The 17,476-nt window shown below is 43.0% G+C and overlaps 1 protein-coding gene across 1 annotated transcript; it reads left to right on the plus strand.

The window, feature by feature from the left end:
* Positions 1 to 9,047: 9,047 nt before the first annotated feature.
* On the plus strand, positions 9,048 to 9,774 carry LOC113566863 (serine/arginine-rich splicing factor RS2Z32-like). Its single transcript, XM_026994025.1, has 2 exons — positions 9,048 to 9,589; positions 9,667 to 9,774. Exons 1-2 carry the CDS (start codon positions 9,131 to 9,133, stop codon positions 9,673 to 9,675), a joined length of 468 nt encoding a protein of 155 aa, XP_026849826.1. The 5' UTR covers positions 9,048 to 9,130; the 3' UTR covers positions 9,676 to 9,774.
* The last annotated feature ends 7,702 nt before the right edge of the window (positions 9,775 to 17,476 follow it).

Consider the following 17,476-nt stretch of genomic DNA (forward strand, 5'->3'; position numbering starts at 1 on the left):
TATATGGCACCTGCACTTATATAGATCCCTTCCCTATCCAGCACTTGCACGTATATTGAACCACCGCACCTATATAGCACCCACGCTCCAGGAAATGTGGCAGGAACGCACATCTTGGGCACTAGCAACAATATGGCACTATAGCCCCAAAAACGTGGAACCTCCGCAACTATATGGCACCTGCACTTATATAGATCCCTTCCCTATCCAGCACTTGCACGTATATTGAACCACCGCATCTATATAGCACCCACGCTCCAGGAAATGTGGCAGGAACGCACATCTTGGGCACTAGCAACAATATGGCACTATAGCCCCAAAAACGTGGAACCTCCGCAACTATATGGCACCTGCACTTATATAGATCCCTTCCCTATCCAGCACTTGCACGTATATTGAACCACCGCAACTATATAGCACCCACGCTCCAGGAAATGTGGCAGGAACGCACATCTTGGGCACTAGCAACAATATGGCACTATAGCCCCAAAAACGTGGAACCTCCGCAACTATATGGCACCTGCACTTATATAGATCCCTTCCCTATCCAGCACTTGCACGTATATTGAACCACCGCACCTATATAGCACCCACGCTCCAGGAAATGTGGCAGGAACGCACATCTTGGGCACTAGCAACAATATGGCACTATAGCCCCAAAAACGTGGAACCTCCGCAACTATATGGCACCTGCACTTATATAGATCCCTTCCCTATCCAGCACTTGCACGTATATTGAACCACCGCATCTATATAGCACCCACGCTCCAGGAAATGTGGCAGGAACGCACATCTTGGGCACTAGCAACAATATGGCACTATAGCCCCAAAAACGTGGAACCTCCGCAACTATATGGCACCTGCACTTATATAGATCCCTTCCCTATCCAGCACTTGCACGTATATTGAACCACCGCATCTATATAGCACCCACGCTCCAGGAAATGTGGCAGGAACGCACATCTTGGGCACTAGCAACAATATGGCACTATAGCCCCAAAAACGTGGAACCTCCGCAACTATATGGCACCTGCACTTATATAGATCCCTTCCCTATCCAGCACTTGCACGTATATTGAACCACCGCATCTATATAGCACCCACGCTCCAGGAAATGTGGCAGGAACGCACATCTTGGGCACTAGCAACAATATGGCACTATAGTCCCAAAAACGTGGAACCTCCGCAACTATATGGCACCTGCACTTATATAGATCCCTTCCCTATCCAGCACTTGCACGTATATTGAACCACCGCACCTATATAGCACCCACGCTCCAGGAAATGTGGCAGGAACGCACATCTTGGGCACTAGCAACAATATGGCACTATAGCCCCAAAAACGTGGAACCTCCGCAACTATATGGCACCTGCACTTATATAGATCCCTTCCCTATCCAGCACTTGCACTGTATATTGAACCACCGCACCTATATAGCACCCACGCTCCAGGAAATGTGGCAGGAACGCACATCTTGGGCACTAGCAACAATATGGCACTATAGCCCCAAAAACGTGGAACCTCCGCAACTATATGGCACCTGCACTTATATAGATCCCTTCCCTATCCAGCACTTGCACGTATATTGAACCACCGCACTATATAGCACCCACGCTCCAGGAAATGTGGCAGGAACGCACATCTTGGGCACTAGCAACAATATGGCACTATAGCCCATAAAACGTGGAACCTCCGCAACTATATGGCACCTGCACTTATATAGATCCCTTCCCTATCCAGCACTTGCACGTATATTGAACCACCGCATCTATATAGCACCCACGCTCCAGGAAATGTGGCAGGAACGCACATCTTGGGCACTAGCAACAATATGGCACTATAGCCCCAAAAACGTGGAACCTCCGCAACTATATGGCACCTGCACTTATATAGATCCCTTCCCTATCCAGCACTTGCACGTATATTGAACCACCGCACCTATATAGCACCCACGCTCCAGGAAATGTGGCAGGAACGCACATCTTGGGCACTAGCAACAATATGGCACTATAGCCCCAAAAACGTGGAACCTCCGCAACTATATGGCACCTGCACTTATATAGATCCCTTCCCTATCCAGCACTTGCACGTATATTGAACCACCGCATCTATATAGCACCCACGCTCCAGGAAATGTGGCAGGAACGCACATCTTGGGCACTAGCAACAATATGGCACTATAGTCCCAAAAACGTGGAACCTCCGCAACTATATGGCACCTGCACTTATATAGATCCCTTCCCTATCCAGCACTTGCACGTATATTGAACCACCGCAACTATATAGCACCCACGCTCCAGGAAATGTGGCAGGAACGCACATCTTGGGCACTAGCAACAATATGGCACTATAGCCCCAAAAACGTGGAACCTCCGCAACTATATGGCACCTGCACTTATATAGATCCCTTCCCTATCCAGCACTTGCACGTATATTGAACCACCGCATCTATATAGCACCCACGCTCCAGGAAATGTGGCAGGAACGCACATCTTGGGCACTAGCAACAATATGGCACTATAGTCCCAAAAACGTGGAACCTCCGCAACTATATGGCACCTGCACTTATATAGATCCCTTCCCTATCCAGCACTTGCACGTATATTGAACCACCGCACCTATATAGCACCCACGCTCCAGGAAATGTGGCAGGAACGCACATCTTGGGCACTAGCAACAATATGGCACTATAGCCCCAAAAACGTGGAACCTCCGCAACTATATGGCACCTGCACTTATATAGAATCCCTTCCCTATCCAGCACTTGCACGTATATTGAACCACCGCATCTATATAGCACCCACGCTCCAGGAAATGTGGCAGGAACGCACATCTTGGGCACTAGCAACAATATGGCACTATAGTCCCAAAAACGTGGAACCTCCGCAACTATATGGCACCTGCACTTATATAGATCCCTTCCCTATCCAGCACTTGCACGTATATTGAACCACCGCACCTATATAGCACCCACGCTCCAGGAAATGTGGCAGGAACGCACATCTTGGGCACTAGCAACAATATGGCACTATAGCCCCAAAAACGTGGAACCTCCGCAACTATATGGCACCTGCACTTATATAGATCCCTTCCCTATCCAGCACTTGCACGTATATTGAACCACCGCACCTATATAGCACCCACGCTCCAGGAAATGTGGCAGGAACGCACATCTTGGGCACTAGCAACAATATGGCACTATAGCCCCAAAAACGTGGAACCTCCGCAACTATATGGCACCTGCACTTATATAGATCCCTTCCCTATCCAGCACTTGCACGTATATTGAACCACCGCATCTATATAGCACCCACGCTCCAGGAAATGTGGCAGGAACGCACATCTTGGGCACTAGCAACAATATGGCACTATAGTCCCAAAAACGTGGAACCTCCGCAACTATATGGCACCTGCACTTATATAGATCCCTTCCCTATCCAGCACTTGCACGTATATTGAACCACCGCATCTATATAGCACCCACGCTCCAGGAAATGTGGCAGGAACGCACATCTTGGGCACTAGCAACAATATGGCACTATAGCCCCAAAAACGTGGAACCTCCGCAACTATATGGCACCTGCACTTATATAGATCCCTTCCCTATCCAGCACTTGCACGTATATTGAACCACCGCACCTATATAGCACCCACGCTCCAGGAAATGTGGCAGGAACGCACATCTTGGGCACTAGCAACAATATGGCACTATAGCCCCAAAAACGTGGAACCTCCGCAACTATATGGCACCTGCACTTATATAGATCCCTTCCCTATCCAGCACTTGCACGTATATTGAACCACCGCATCTATATAGCACCCACGCTCCAGGAAATGTGGCAGGAACGCACATCTTGGGCACTAGCAACAATATGGCACTATAGCCCCAAAAACGTGGAACCTCCGCAACTATATGGCACCTGCACTTATATAGATCCCTTCCCTATCCAGCACTTGCACGTATATTGAACCACCGCATCTATATAGCACCCACGCTCCAGGAAATGTGGCAGGAACGCACATCTTGGGCACTAGCAACAATATGGCACTATAGCCCCAAAAACGTGGAACCTCCGCAACTATATGGCACCTGCACTTATATAGATCCCTTCCCTATCCAGCACTTGCACGTATATTGAACCACCGCACTATATAGCACCCACGCTCCAGGAAATGTGGCAGGAACGCACATCTTGGGCACTAGCAACAATATGGCACTATAGCCCAAAAACGTGGAACCTCCGCAACTATATGGCACCTGCACTTATATAGATCCCTTCCCTATCCAGCACTTGCACGTATATTGAACCACCGCATCTATATAGCACCCACGCTCCAGGAAATGTGGCAGGAACGCACATCTTGGGCACTAGCAACAATATGGCACTATAGCCCCAAAAACGTGGAACCTCCGCAACTATATGGCACCTGCACTTATATAGATCCCTTCCCTATCCAGCACTTGCACGTATATTGAACCACCGCATCTATATAGCACCCACGCTCCAGGAAATGTGGCAGGAACGCACATCTTGGGCACTAGCAACAATATGGCACTATAGCCCCAAAAACGTGGAACCTCCGCAACTATATGGCACCTGCACTTATATAGATCCCTTCCCTATCCAGCACTTGCACGTATATTGAACCACCGCATCTATATAGCACCCACGCTCCAGGAAATGTGGCAGGAACGCACATCTTGGGCACTAGCAACAATATGGCACTATAGCCCCAAAAACGTGGAACCTCCGCAACTATATGGCACCTGCACTTATATAGATCCCTTCCCTATCCAGCACTTGCACGTATATTGAACCACCGCAACTATATAGCACCCACGCTCCAGGAAATGTGGCAGGAACGCACATCTTGGGCACTAGCAACAATATGGCACTATAGCCCCAAAAACGTGGAACCTCCGCAACTATATGGCACCTGCACTTATATAGATCCCTTCCCTATCCAGCACTTGCACGTATATTGAACCACCGCACCTATATAGCACCCACGCTCCAGGAAATGTGGCAGGAACGCACATCTTGGGCACTAGCAACAATATGGCACTATAGACCCAAAAACGTGGAACCTCCGCAACTATATGGCACCTGCAATTATATAGAACCCTTCCCTGTCCAGCACTTGCACGTATATTGAACCACCGCATCTATATAGCACCCACGCCCTAGGTCATGTGGCAGAACCGCACATCTTGTTCACTAGCAACAATATGGCACTATAGCCCCAAAAAAAGTTGAACCCCGCAACCATATGGCACCTGCACTTATATAGATCCCTTCCCTATCCAGCACTTGCACGTATATTGAACCACCGCAACTATACAGCACCCACGCTCCAGGAAATGTGGCAGGAGCGAACATCTTGGGCACTAGCAACAATATGGCACTATAGCCCCAAAAACGTGGAACCTGTAGTGACGCTTGAACCAGCTACAAAAATATTACTACAACAACAACAAAAATAAAAGAACGGAAAAAAAAAACTAATCAAAAATTTTAAATCCAGGGAATATCGTAATTGCGTTTAGCGCCCCTATTGCTCGTGATCGACGGGTACTTTTTGGGCAGACGGTCGGACTCGGGAGAGAGTCGGCCGCGGTTATGTTAACTCGAGGGAAATGGTGGTTGGCACTTTCGCTGTTAGGAGGGTTCGTGAATGCAAGTCCAGCTACGGTCGCTCTTTTCGATTTTGGGCCCCACTTCAGTAGGTAGTGTTTGTGGTGGAAAGAGGAAATATTAGCGGAAAAACATAACTAAACCTCGCGCCAGTGCTAAATCAAAGAAAAAAAGACAAACAAAAGAATCGTGTTGCTTTCAAATTATACCATAAAGAAATCGAAAAGAAATTTGCCACCCCAGTAAGGGGGCGTTCCATTCTGACCCCACGCCGGAGGCAAGGCATCCGAAAGTGGTCTCTTTTTTTTTGTTTCGGACGGCCATTTGCAAGTTAATATAACAAGAGTGCCAATCGCCACATAGCGAATTGGCACTTTGTGCCAAGCAGATTTCCAAGGGAGAATAGCGGAAAAAGATAATTGGGATCGATGACCGAGCCGGCCGCAGCCACAACCAGCTGGCCATAGAAAGGGAAGAGAAGAGACTGCGCTCCCAAAAAAAAAAAAACACAAGAACCGATCGAATTCGCCGCTGGCGCAGAGAAGCGCAAGGCAGAGAGTCCGCCGCTCCAGCTGTGGGTCCGACTCAGTGCATCAGCAGCATCGTCGGCGCCGGGAAGCTGCGAAACTAAAAGCGGAATATTGAACATTTTTTTTTGCCCCAAGTTTTTTTTGCGTAAATATCTTGCCCTCGGCCGACCTGGCTTAGTGAAAAAAAAGTAGAGGAAATAAAAACCCAGATCAAAATTATACCCAGGAGCCAATAGGCAAGGTCTTATAGCCTCTGCACACTGAGCCCATCCCGGGGGAATGGTGGGATTTTTTGACAAATGTGAAACTCCGATTCACACTGCCACCATCCACCATCCACCATCCAACATCCATCAAAAACAGCTGATGCCAATAACAAGTTCATTAAATTTGCGCGGAAGATTTATTAAGTTTATTATTTATTTATTTAGTTTAAAGTACAAGGACATATTTTATGGTTTTAGAAGCGGTTCGGGACATTTTGGGAGAAAGATGTACCAGAAAACAACGAGGCGTTTTTCAAAGAGAGTTTCCGAATGGAGAGGCACTGCTTTGATATTTTAGTGAATCGGCTTGAAGTGCTGCGAAAGAAGGACACCAACTGCCGAGCTGCAATTCCTTTGGAAAAGCGCATCGCCATTGCGCTATACACTTTGGGCTCGTCCTCTGAGTACCGAACAGTTGGCAGGCTTTTCGGTGTAGCTCCAAACAGTGTGTGTAATATCCTGCACGAGTTTTGCAGAGCACTTATCCGAGCCCAGCCTCCTTCATGGACTCGGCCATCTCCATGTACACATGTGAATTTTTGCGTGGTCCGCGCAAATCTTCAATTTTCTCCTGCCATATGTCAACCAGCAGGCACTCAAGCGCGGCACTCCATTTCACCCTGCCGCCTGCTGTTGTTCTCTTGTTTGCTGCATTGTGTAATAATATTATATATTATAAACAATAAAAAACAAATATATCTATTCAACGTACCACTGGAGGAGTTTTCTGGCACTAAATCCATTTTATTAATAAGTTTTTGGTCTGCTGTCCTTCCGAGCTGTTCTGTTGTTGTTTTTGTTTTTTGTTAATTTTGTCACAATCATTGTTTACGTTTTCGCAGTGAATACCATTTTTCCATTGTGAATGACAATTATTCAGAGTTGCATTTGAAAACCATCGGCTAACTATCGCATAGAAACGTGCGGTTTAGGAACATCCAAAATGGATGGTGGACTAACTGGGAAATTTTCGGAACGGCAAAACCTTACGGACCATCCCCGAAATGGATGGTGGATGGTGGATGGTCGTCAGTGTGAAAAGCCTATTAGTGAGTACGAATACAAATACCTTGCTTCCCTTTCGGCAGTGCAGCGCCGTTAATTCAGTCTTGCTTTTCTTTTCCCTTAAACCGTAAGGGCTAGCCCTATGTGGAGCCCAAAGAAAAGAAAGGCATAAGGGAATAGAAATACAATATCAATGCTCAAAAGCAAAGAAAAAAAGCAGTCCCCCGAAAGCCTCTGCGCGCCTTGTTCTTTCTCTTCTTTTCTCTTTTTGTTGTTGTGCTCTCCCAATAAAATTACATTTACAGCAATTATAGCAAGCGGATCGTCTTCGACAAAAGCGCTTTTGGAGATGGATGGCACGTAAGTGAAAGAATATTGCTTTACTCTAAATAAATTGCATGCATGAGCGTGAGAGAAGGAGAGGTATAGGAAAGAAGGAAGGGGAGAGGTAAAACAGTTGGGCAGATCCACATGCCGGAAGAGATAGCAAGAACAGTAACCATGGGTTTTTTGTTGTTGTCACAAATGCTCTGTTAAATTTGTATGCCAGTTTAGCGGCTACCTCCTATATACATATACTGTTTTTTTATTATATACACATTTAATTCTTTTTTTTCTATTTAGTTATAATTCTTCTATTTTAATTATTATTATGTTAGGTTGTTTTAGTATTATAACCCTACATTTGTATTTACCTTGCTGCTAGCTTATAATTATTAGTGTTAATCTACAATTGTATTTACTATTAACGTAGTACGAAATATCGTAAGTATCCGAATAAGTATCGATATGAATAATCATCCGATAGTTCTAGTTCTGCGAACTAGAACTATGCGAGAACTAGATCGGAATAGAACCAGAGATCGGAGCTGGGTTCAATGAGCACTTTTGCGGTATCAACAGGACAGAGTGGTTGGTAAAGAATTAAGTAAAATAAAATCATAAAAAGTACGAAACATCCGTGTACTTTCTGCGCCAATAACTTCAGAAGTGGGATAGTAGCCCTTTAAAGAATCTGCCTACATAAGTATTTGTCTACTGGCATCCCCGACAACGAGTATTTTCCACATTTTATAAATGGCTGAGGAAACCATGGCAAACATTGACAAAGAAAAAATTGTAGAGTGGTTGCTGGAGAAAGAGATCATTTTTCCAGCCAGCGCAACACTAAGGCAACTTCGCAAGCTTGCCATAAGTGGTGGAATGGACGAAGTTTCTGAAAGTCTGGTGAATAAATCGGATATTGAATCGGAGGAGAAAGTGTCTGAAAATGAGCAGATCGACGATATGAAAGAAGAAGAATTACTTGACGCCGCAATAAGGGTTGCTGAGAAAAAGAAGAAACTGGCTGCCTTAATGGTAATGGACAACCATGTGACCGATGACATCCGAATGGTCAAGCAACTGATTGCCCCTTTTTCTGCCAGTGAAAATGATGAAGCCTCTGAATGGGTCTTGAATTTTGAACGGATTTGCGGAGGCGTGAACGAAAGCAGCAATTTTAAGCTTCGTTGTGTGCGCATGTTGATGAAGGCGGGAACAGAGGCGGACTTGTTCATGCGTGTCGACAAATCAAAGACTTACGACGAGTTTAAAGGAAACTTCCTAAAAACTTTTGGCCGCAGCAATTCAACTGCCGACGTGGTACTCCTGTTGAAGGAAACCTTTTTCAACCCGGAGAAAAACTCCGTAATGGGATATATTCTTCGCATGGAAGAAATTGCTATGCGTGCCGACATCGAAGAGAAATTGACAGTGCAGTTCATCATTGATGGTTTTCGTGATCGATCTTCCAGTATCGCCTTATTGTATTCAGCGTCGACCATCGGAAAACTTAAGGAGCTAGCTCGACAATACGAGGCTTTGAGGAAGAGTACCCAGACGAATTTTAGGCGCACTGGGATGACTGCTTCCGGAAATGACCGGAGCCAGGCGCGCTGCTATAATTGTTCAGCACATGGCCATTATGCTTCATCGTGTCCCGCACCTAAGCGGGAGAAGGGATCGTGTTTCCAGTGTGGATCCATGCAGCACCAGGTGAAGGATTGCCAACAGAAGCCTATGTCAGCCCAGCGATCCGTGGGTACAGCCAGCAACCCGCCGATGGACGACAGAGAGGAGAACAATATTTTTGTTCCTATTGTTAATCAGGTAGGGGTATATTTTTACACTGATATAAAACGCAGGTATCAAATTAAATTTCTTTCTGGCATGTTGGACACCGGTAGCGCTATTAATTTGATGCAGCGCTCGGCGATACCTTATGAAAATTTTGATGGTGTACTAAGACCGACAGAGTATTTTGGAGTTAACGGTTCGAGAATAAGCATTTTTGGAAAAATAATTGTCAATTTAGTTTTTCATAACATTGAAAAAGAACTTATATTTTTCGTTGTACCAAACAACTATATTTCGTATAATGTCCTTCTGGGGCGCAGTTTCCTTGAAAATTATGGAATAAAATTAATTTTTGAAAATGAAATTGAAAATAGAGTATTAGTGAACAGTGACTTAGATGAAAATAGAGTATTAGTGAACAGTGACTTAGATGAAAATAGAGTATTAGTGAACAGTGACTTAGATGAAAATAGAATATTAGTGAACAGTGACTTAGATGAAAATAGAGTATTAGTGAACAGTGACTTAGATGAAAATAGAGTATTAGTGAACATTGAGAGCGACCAAATTGAAAATGTAGTATTGACAAATAGAGACAGTGAGATGATGTTATCAGATATCAATAATAATGGATTATTGAAGGATGAAAATTATGAGAATAAGATTAGTGTCCAATTGAATTGTAATAACATTGACCTTTTATTGAAAGATAACGAGCAAAAGCATATGGCAAGTGAATCATTAGAAAGAACCAATTTAGATATACCGTATATATATAGTATTGAAATAACAAAAGAAGAGGACAGCTATAATATCGACCCAAAGCGAACTGATAAAGAACGTAGTAAATTCATGGAATTGATAAAACTTAACTATTCAGACTTAACTAACATTCCAGCAATTCAACATAACTATGAAATGAACCTCAAACTTAAATCAGAAGAACCTGTACGCACTGTTCCGAGAAGACTTTCATATCAGGAGAAGAAAGAAGTAGATACCCAAATAGATGAACTATTAAAAAAAGGCTTCATAAGAGAAAGTAAATCGCCTTACAGCTCTGCAATAGTATTAGTTAAGAAAAAATCAGGGGAAAAAAGAATGTGTGTAGATTACAAACAGCTTAATAAGATTTGCATTCGTGATGGATATCCATTGCCACTAATAGACGACTGCTTAGAGAGATTAGAAGGGAACACAATTTTTACACTTTTAGATTTGAAACACAGTTATCACCAAGTAAAAGTAGCAGAAAGTTCGGTGCAGTATACAGCATTTGTCATACCTAGCGGACAATATGAATACACAAGAATGCCTTTTGGGCTTATGAATGCACCAGCAGTATTTATGAGATTTATTAATTTCATTTTACAACCATTAATTCGCGAAGGTAATGTAGTAGTTTACATGGACGATATCGCTATAGGTTCCAAGTCGTTGAACGAACATCTTATAACAGTAGGTAGAGTTTTAAGAATTCTCGCAGAATATCGACTAGAAATTAAGGTTAGTAAATGTCAATTTGGTTATGAAAGTATTGAGTTCTTGGGATATACCCTTTCTGGTAAGGGAATAAGCCCAAACTGTGAACACACAGCAACCATTAAGCATCTGCCATTGCCAAAAGATCGCCATGAAATGCAAAAGGTTTTGGGATTATTCTCTTATTTTAGGCGTTTCATTCCTGCTTACTCAAGAATAGCAAAACCATTACAAGAACTTACAAAACCTGGAACTAAGTTTGAGCTTCAAGACAAATGCATACAAATTTTTGAATATCTTCGAGAAAAACTGATTTCGTCACCAGTATTAGCTCTGTATAATCCAAATCGAGAAACAGAATTGCATTGTGATGCAAGTAGTGAAGGTTTTGGTGGAATTTTGTTGCAGAAACAAGATGACAATAAGTTTCACCCAACAGCATATTTTTCACAGAGAGCGACAAAACTAGAGGCAAGATACGAAAGTTTCAAGCTGGAAACGTTAGCTGTGATCTATTCATTGAGGAAATTTCGAATTTATTTAGAAGGGATTCCGTTTAGAATTATAACAGATTGTAACTCAGTAGTTTTATGTTTAGGAAAGGGACGTCTTCATTCAAATATCGCCAGATGGGCCATAGAGCTAGCAAATTATAATTACACTTTAAAACATCGTAGTGGAAAATATATGTCCCATGTGGACACCTTAAGTAGATATCCTTCAGCGCTTAATCAAGATTTTGAATATGAACCAATAGTGACAATTCATGAAAGTGATAACAAAGACCGAATAGTTTCCGTGATTGAGTGCGACGACATTAATCTTCAGCTTCAGATAACACAAAACAGGGACAACCATATAGGAAAATTAAAAGAACAATTGGAGCATGGACCTGTTAAGAAATTTTCATTGAGCGATGGAATTGTTTATAAAATAGGTGAGAACGACGTTGAGCTGTTTTATGTCCCAGCTGAAATGGAAACGCAAATAATCAGAAGAGTTCACGAAAACTTATGTCACTTAGGAACTGAGAAATGTATGAAAGAAATCTTAAGACATTATTGGTTCCCGAATATGAGATCTAAAATCGATTTGTTTATAGGAAATTGTTTAAATTGTATCATGTTTTCAGTCCCCACACATGCGAACAATCGAACACTTCACAATATTCCTAAGCGACCAATCCCATTCGACACCTTACACGTAGACCATTTTGGACCACTTCCCGCTGTTATATCAAAGAAGAAGCATGTATTAGTTATCATTGACGCCTTTACGAAATTTGTAAAATTATTTTCTGTAAATACGACAAGCACTAAAGAAGTCAACACATGTTTTTCAAAGTATTTTCAATTTTATAGTCGTCCACGTAGAATTATTAGCGATAGAGGAACGTGTTTTACATCATTAGAATTTAGTAAATTTTTGTTAGAAAATAATATAGAACACGTGAAAGTGGCAACTGCTTCACCCCAAGCGAATGGTCAGGTAGAACGGGTTAACAGAACTATGAAAGCTATGCTCGCCAAAATAACTGAGCCAATAAATCACGAAGATTGGAGCAAACTTTTAATAAAGGCTGAATATGCAATTAATAACTCAGTCCATTCGACCACGAAAGAATTGCCTTCAGTGTTGTTATTCGGAGTCCAACAGAGGGGTTGTAATATTGACGCGTTAACAGAATACTTAGATGATAAACAAGACCGAACTCAAAGCGATTTAGAATCAGTACGTAAGAAATCTTTGGATAAAATCGAGCATTGTCAGCAGAAGAGTGAAGAGTATTTTGAAAGGAATCACAAAAATCATATTGAGTTCTTGGAAGGCGATTTCGTTGTAATGAGAAACATTGACACCACAATAGGTACAAATAAAAAATTTGTTCCGAAGTACAGGGGTCCGTACATCATCAAAAAGGTATTGCCGAACGACAGATATGTGTTAAATGACATTGAAAACTGCCAAATAAGCCAAATCCCGTATGAGGGCATTATAGAGGCATGCCGATTAAGGAAATGGGCAGATTGGCGTAATCAGTGTGAAAGTGACCCCTACTTAAATAGTTAACAAAATATATATATACACATATAATTAAAATTACTCTTAATTACATATTTACGATCGAGGGCGATCTAATTGTCAGGATGGCCGAGCTGTTAGGTTGTTTTAGTATTATAACCCTACATTTGTATTTACCTTGCTGCTAGCTTATAATTATTAGTGTTAATCTACAATTGTATTTACTATTAACGTAGTACGAAATATCGTAAGTATCCGAATAAGTATCGATATGAATAATCATCCGATAGTTCTAGTTCTGCGAACTAGAACTATGTGAGAACTAGATCGGAATAGAACCAGAGATCGGAGCTGGGTTCAATGAGCACTTTTGCGGTATCAACAGGACAGAGTGGTTGGTAAAGAATTAAGTAAAATAAAATCATAAAAAGTACGAAACATCCGTGTACTTTCTGCGCCAATAATTAGTATTATTTTAATTTCCAACCTGGAATATTCTCGAATCCTGTTGTTCGCTAAAATAGTTATTGAGTCAATTGGGAGTTTAAGTAGAGTAGGGAAATGCCCCTGTGTCAAGTAATAAATAAGTTTTAAAATGAAATCGATAATGAACTAAATTATTTTAGGGCGCCATGCCGAGTGGATTATGGAAATGAAGTGAGTCTGGGGGTTTTAGGGATCATCGGCCACTAATATGGCTTTGCGGCTCAGATGGTCAAGGTAGGGTGGGCAAAACGCTGCTACACCTACAGCTACTCAGCAGCACAACCCGTACTTCAGCATGTTCTGTTTTCTTTGCAGAGCAACCTCTATGTGTGCATAGCTTGTCACTCTTGGTAGTTTCTTTTCTGTATGTCCAGTCCGATCGATCATGTGTTAGGGAGGAAAACAGCACGCGAAATCAATATTATTATATGTATCCAATGCGAGCAGGTAGCACAGTGGTAAATCCTCACCCCCCCTTGCCGACGACAAATAGAAGCCGGAACCAGCGCGTGCTCCTCTGGTCGCTACAATAAGATCAGCTCGTTATGATAGCGTATCGCTATACGTTGTATGCTACAGTTCTAACTTATAGATATATTATAATCTTATTTGGCGCCCAACGTGGGGCCCGAAGCAGCCATCCTGGCTGACCCCAACCGATAGTCTTCATTCTTATCAATTACATCTGATAATATAGTTCCTAACACTTGTTCGATTGGTTCTCGGTTCCTTGTTCTGTTAATGGTTAGAGCTCTATGGAGATAGCTAAAGCTTAAAATTGCTTTACTACCTGGACTCCACTAAAACAGTTAACTCATGTGCTTTATGGAGAGTTTCTGGAAGCGTTATAACTTTAAATGGTTATAACTCCAAAATTTAATAGTATAAAGTCATTAGAATCCTTGGGTGGATTGTTCATACTGCATAGTAGGCGTTGCTTATTGGTTACACGTGGAGTCAAGACCTACGGCCATCCCGTTTACCTTGCTTGAGGACAATCATACCTATCAGTTGCCTTTGGAATCGTGATACCTTCTCAGGAAAGTTCACTCCTATGTAACATATCTCCCTTCCTTCTTTGCTTCCTTTGTGTTTTCACTTATGTATACTTCCTAATATTGTTTGCTGGAGCTTAGTGAGTTACAGCGTAGCCGCCACTGGCGGAAAATAATATTTTATCGTGTACTCTTTTCGTTTTCTATTCTAATCTGTACTATATTGACAAGCTCACATTAGAACAGCTGATTAAGACCGTCACAACCATATGAAACGATAGCATGGCAACCAAACAGTTTATACAAATTCCTTCTTTTATACAATTTTTTTCTTAGCGTTATACAAAATTAATTTAATTAAGCGAGTCAAGAGCAATGCCGGTTAAACGAAGCCCTGAAAAATTTATTAACCTAAAAGACATTGAACGTCCCACAACTTCGAACCAAAGAGCACCGTCTATTTCTCACTCACTGACTACTAGATCGAAAACCAAACCAGTCGAAACTGCAACCATGCCTGACCCTCCACCAGATCAGGAGAATTTAGATGCTTCCACGCCGACTACGAGCAATAGAGCGGCAAGTGATGTTTTGTACACGGTGATGGCAGGCACAATTTCAGCAGAAATGGCAAAGCAAACTCTAGCCATGAGTGCAGCAATGGCACAACTAACAGAAAAACTTTCCCAAGCTATTAGTACAGGTTTACAAGCAGCTTCGACAGCTTCCTCTAGAGAGAGGTCCCCAATCCGTATAGAACAGTTGTCATCAGGGACACACGTTGAGCAGCATAATATACAGCCTTTATTGCCCAATTCACACTCGCAGGCAGCTTCGGATCAGACACGGGATTATGGTCAAATCTTTAGTCAGGCGCCACTGCCGGGTGAGGTACGTCCGGATCGTATAAGTCAAATAATGGCAAATTGGAAGCTGAGATTCAATGGCAAGGATTCTATGTCTATAGATGACTTCATTTATAGAATCGAAGCCTTAACCCACCAAACGATGAATGGGAACTTCGAACTAGTAGCCCGAAACTCGAACAATTTATTTGAGGGTAAGGCTAGTGAGTGGTATTGGAGATACCACAAAAGTGTGTCCCAAATTCGCTGGCATGACTTATGTGTAGCGTTAAGGGGTCAATTCAAAGATTCACGCACGGATCGCATAATCCGGACGGAAATCGAAGATCGTAAACAGCTCGTAAATGAGTCGTTCGATGATTTTTACAGTGTGATCGCCTCTTTGGCAGATCGGCTCACACAGCCCATGTCGGAGCAATCTTTGTTAGAGACTCTAAGAGCAAATCTTCTTACTGAGGTTCAGCGAGAAATATTATATGAGCCAGCTTCCACCATTGCTCAGTTAAGACATCTGGTGCGAACACGCGAAATTTTTATGCGGACAGTCTACAAACCTTCAGTGGCGATACCGAAACCCAAATATCGCAACATTAGTGCGTTGGGACATCAAACAGACCACATTTCCGAATCCGATAGTTCTGATATTGAAGAGGTAGAGGTAGCTGCCATTGAAGCTTCCTGTTGGAATTGCGGGGCGAAGGGCCACCGTTATCAGGAGTGTCTAGCAGAACGGCGAGTCTTCTGCTTTGGTTGTGGATTGGCTGACACGTATAAGCCAAACTGCCGCCGTTGCAGCTCGAATGCCACAAAAAACTTAGCAGCGCGTGCACAACCGAAAAGTGCACGCAAACAAGTTGTCTCGAGGGGGACGAATACAGATTAGATGAGACTCCAAAATTGCTACATAACTTATTACCGGCCGCGTCATATCACCCTGACTTACAGCAATCCATTAATTATTCCACTCCCGGCAAAAGTAGCACTCGTTCGCGATTGCGTAGGATCGCCTTCAACCGTCAAACTAGGGCCGAACGCAAGATGCTATTAGAGACAGTAATTGGGAAACTCCATGACTTCCGCCCATATGCCCAAGTCACTCTACTGGGTAACACGGTAGTCGGCCTTTTGGACACCGGTGCGTCCGTGTGCTGTATTGGCGGTCATCTGGCGAAAGACGTAATGGAGAAAACGGAATATAAGCGTTTATCGGCCACGGTGAAGACGGCCGATGGAAAATCACAGGATATTATTGGTCGACTGACGACAGAGGTTAGCTACCGAGGCGAATCCAAGAAGATAACCTTTTTCGTAGTCCCATCTTTATCGGGAGACCTTTATTTGGGTATAGATTTTTGGAAGGCGTTTAACTTGCTTCCAGTTTCTCTTTTAAGTGAGCAACTATCGGTTTTGTCAGTGAGCGATCCCTTAAGTAGGTCATTAACTGTAGATCAACAAAAAACACTAGCAGCTGCCATTCTTCTGTTTCCCTCCTTTGCTATCAAAGGTTTAGGACGCACCACCTTGATATCGCATTCGATTGATATAGCTGACGCAAAACCGATCAAGCAGCGTCACTATCCAGTTTCACCTGCTATAGAGAAGCTGATGTACAATGAATTGGATCGAATGCTTAAGCTGGGGGTAATCGAAGAATCAAATAGTAGTTGGTCCTCACCAGTAGTACTAGTGCGCAAACCTGGCAAAGTTCGACTATGCATCGATAGCAGGAAACTCAACGACTCTACAGTAAAGGACGCATACCCTATGCCGCTTATCGATGGTATTTTGGCGAGATTGCCCAAGGCCGAGTTCATTACAAGCTTGGATCTAAAAGACGCATTTTGGCAGATACCGCTCGATAAGAAATCGCGGGATAAAACGGCGTTTACTGTTCCCGGGAGGCCTCTTTATCAGTTCACCGTGATGCCATTTGGGCTAACTAACTCACCTCAGACCATGTCAAGGCTCATGGATAAGGTTATCCCCGCAAATCTCCGAAATGAAGTTTTCATCTACCTTGATGACCTCTTGATCGTGTCTGACACATTTGAGCGGCATCTGGAGGTATT

The sequence above is a fragment of the Drosophila persimilis genome, unplaced genomic scaffold (assembly GCF_003286085.1).
Source record: "Drosophila persimilis strain 14011-0111.01,24,50 unplaced genomic scaffold, DperRS2 tig00001116-arrow-arrow-pilon, whole genome shotgun sequence".
NCBI lineage: Eukaryota > Metazoa > Arthropoda > Insecta > Diptera > Drosophilidae > Drosophila > Drosophila persimilis.

Excerpts from the sequence above, each read along its gene's own strand:
- LOC113566863 (XM_026994025.1), top strand. The coding sequence starts at position 9,131 with ATGGGATATATTCTTCGCATGGAAGAAATTGCTATGCGTGCCGACATC.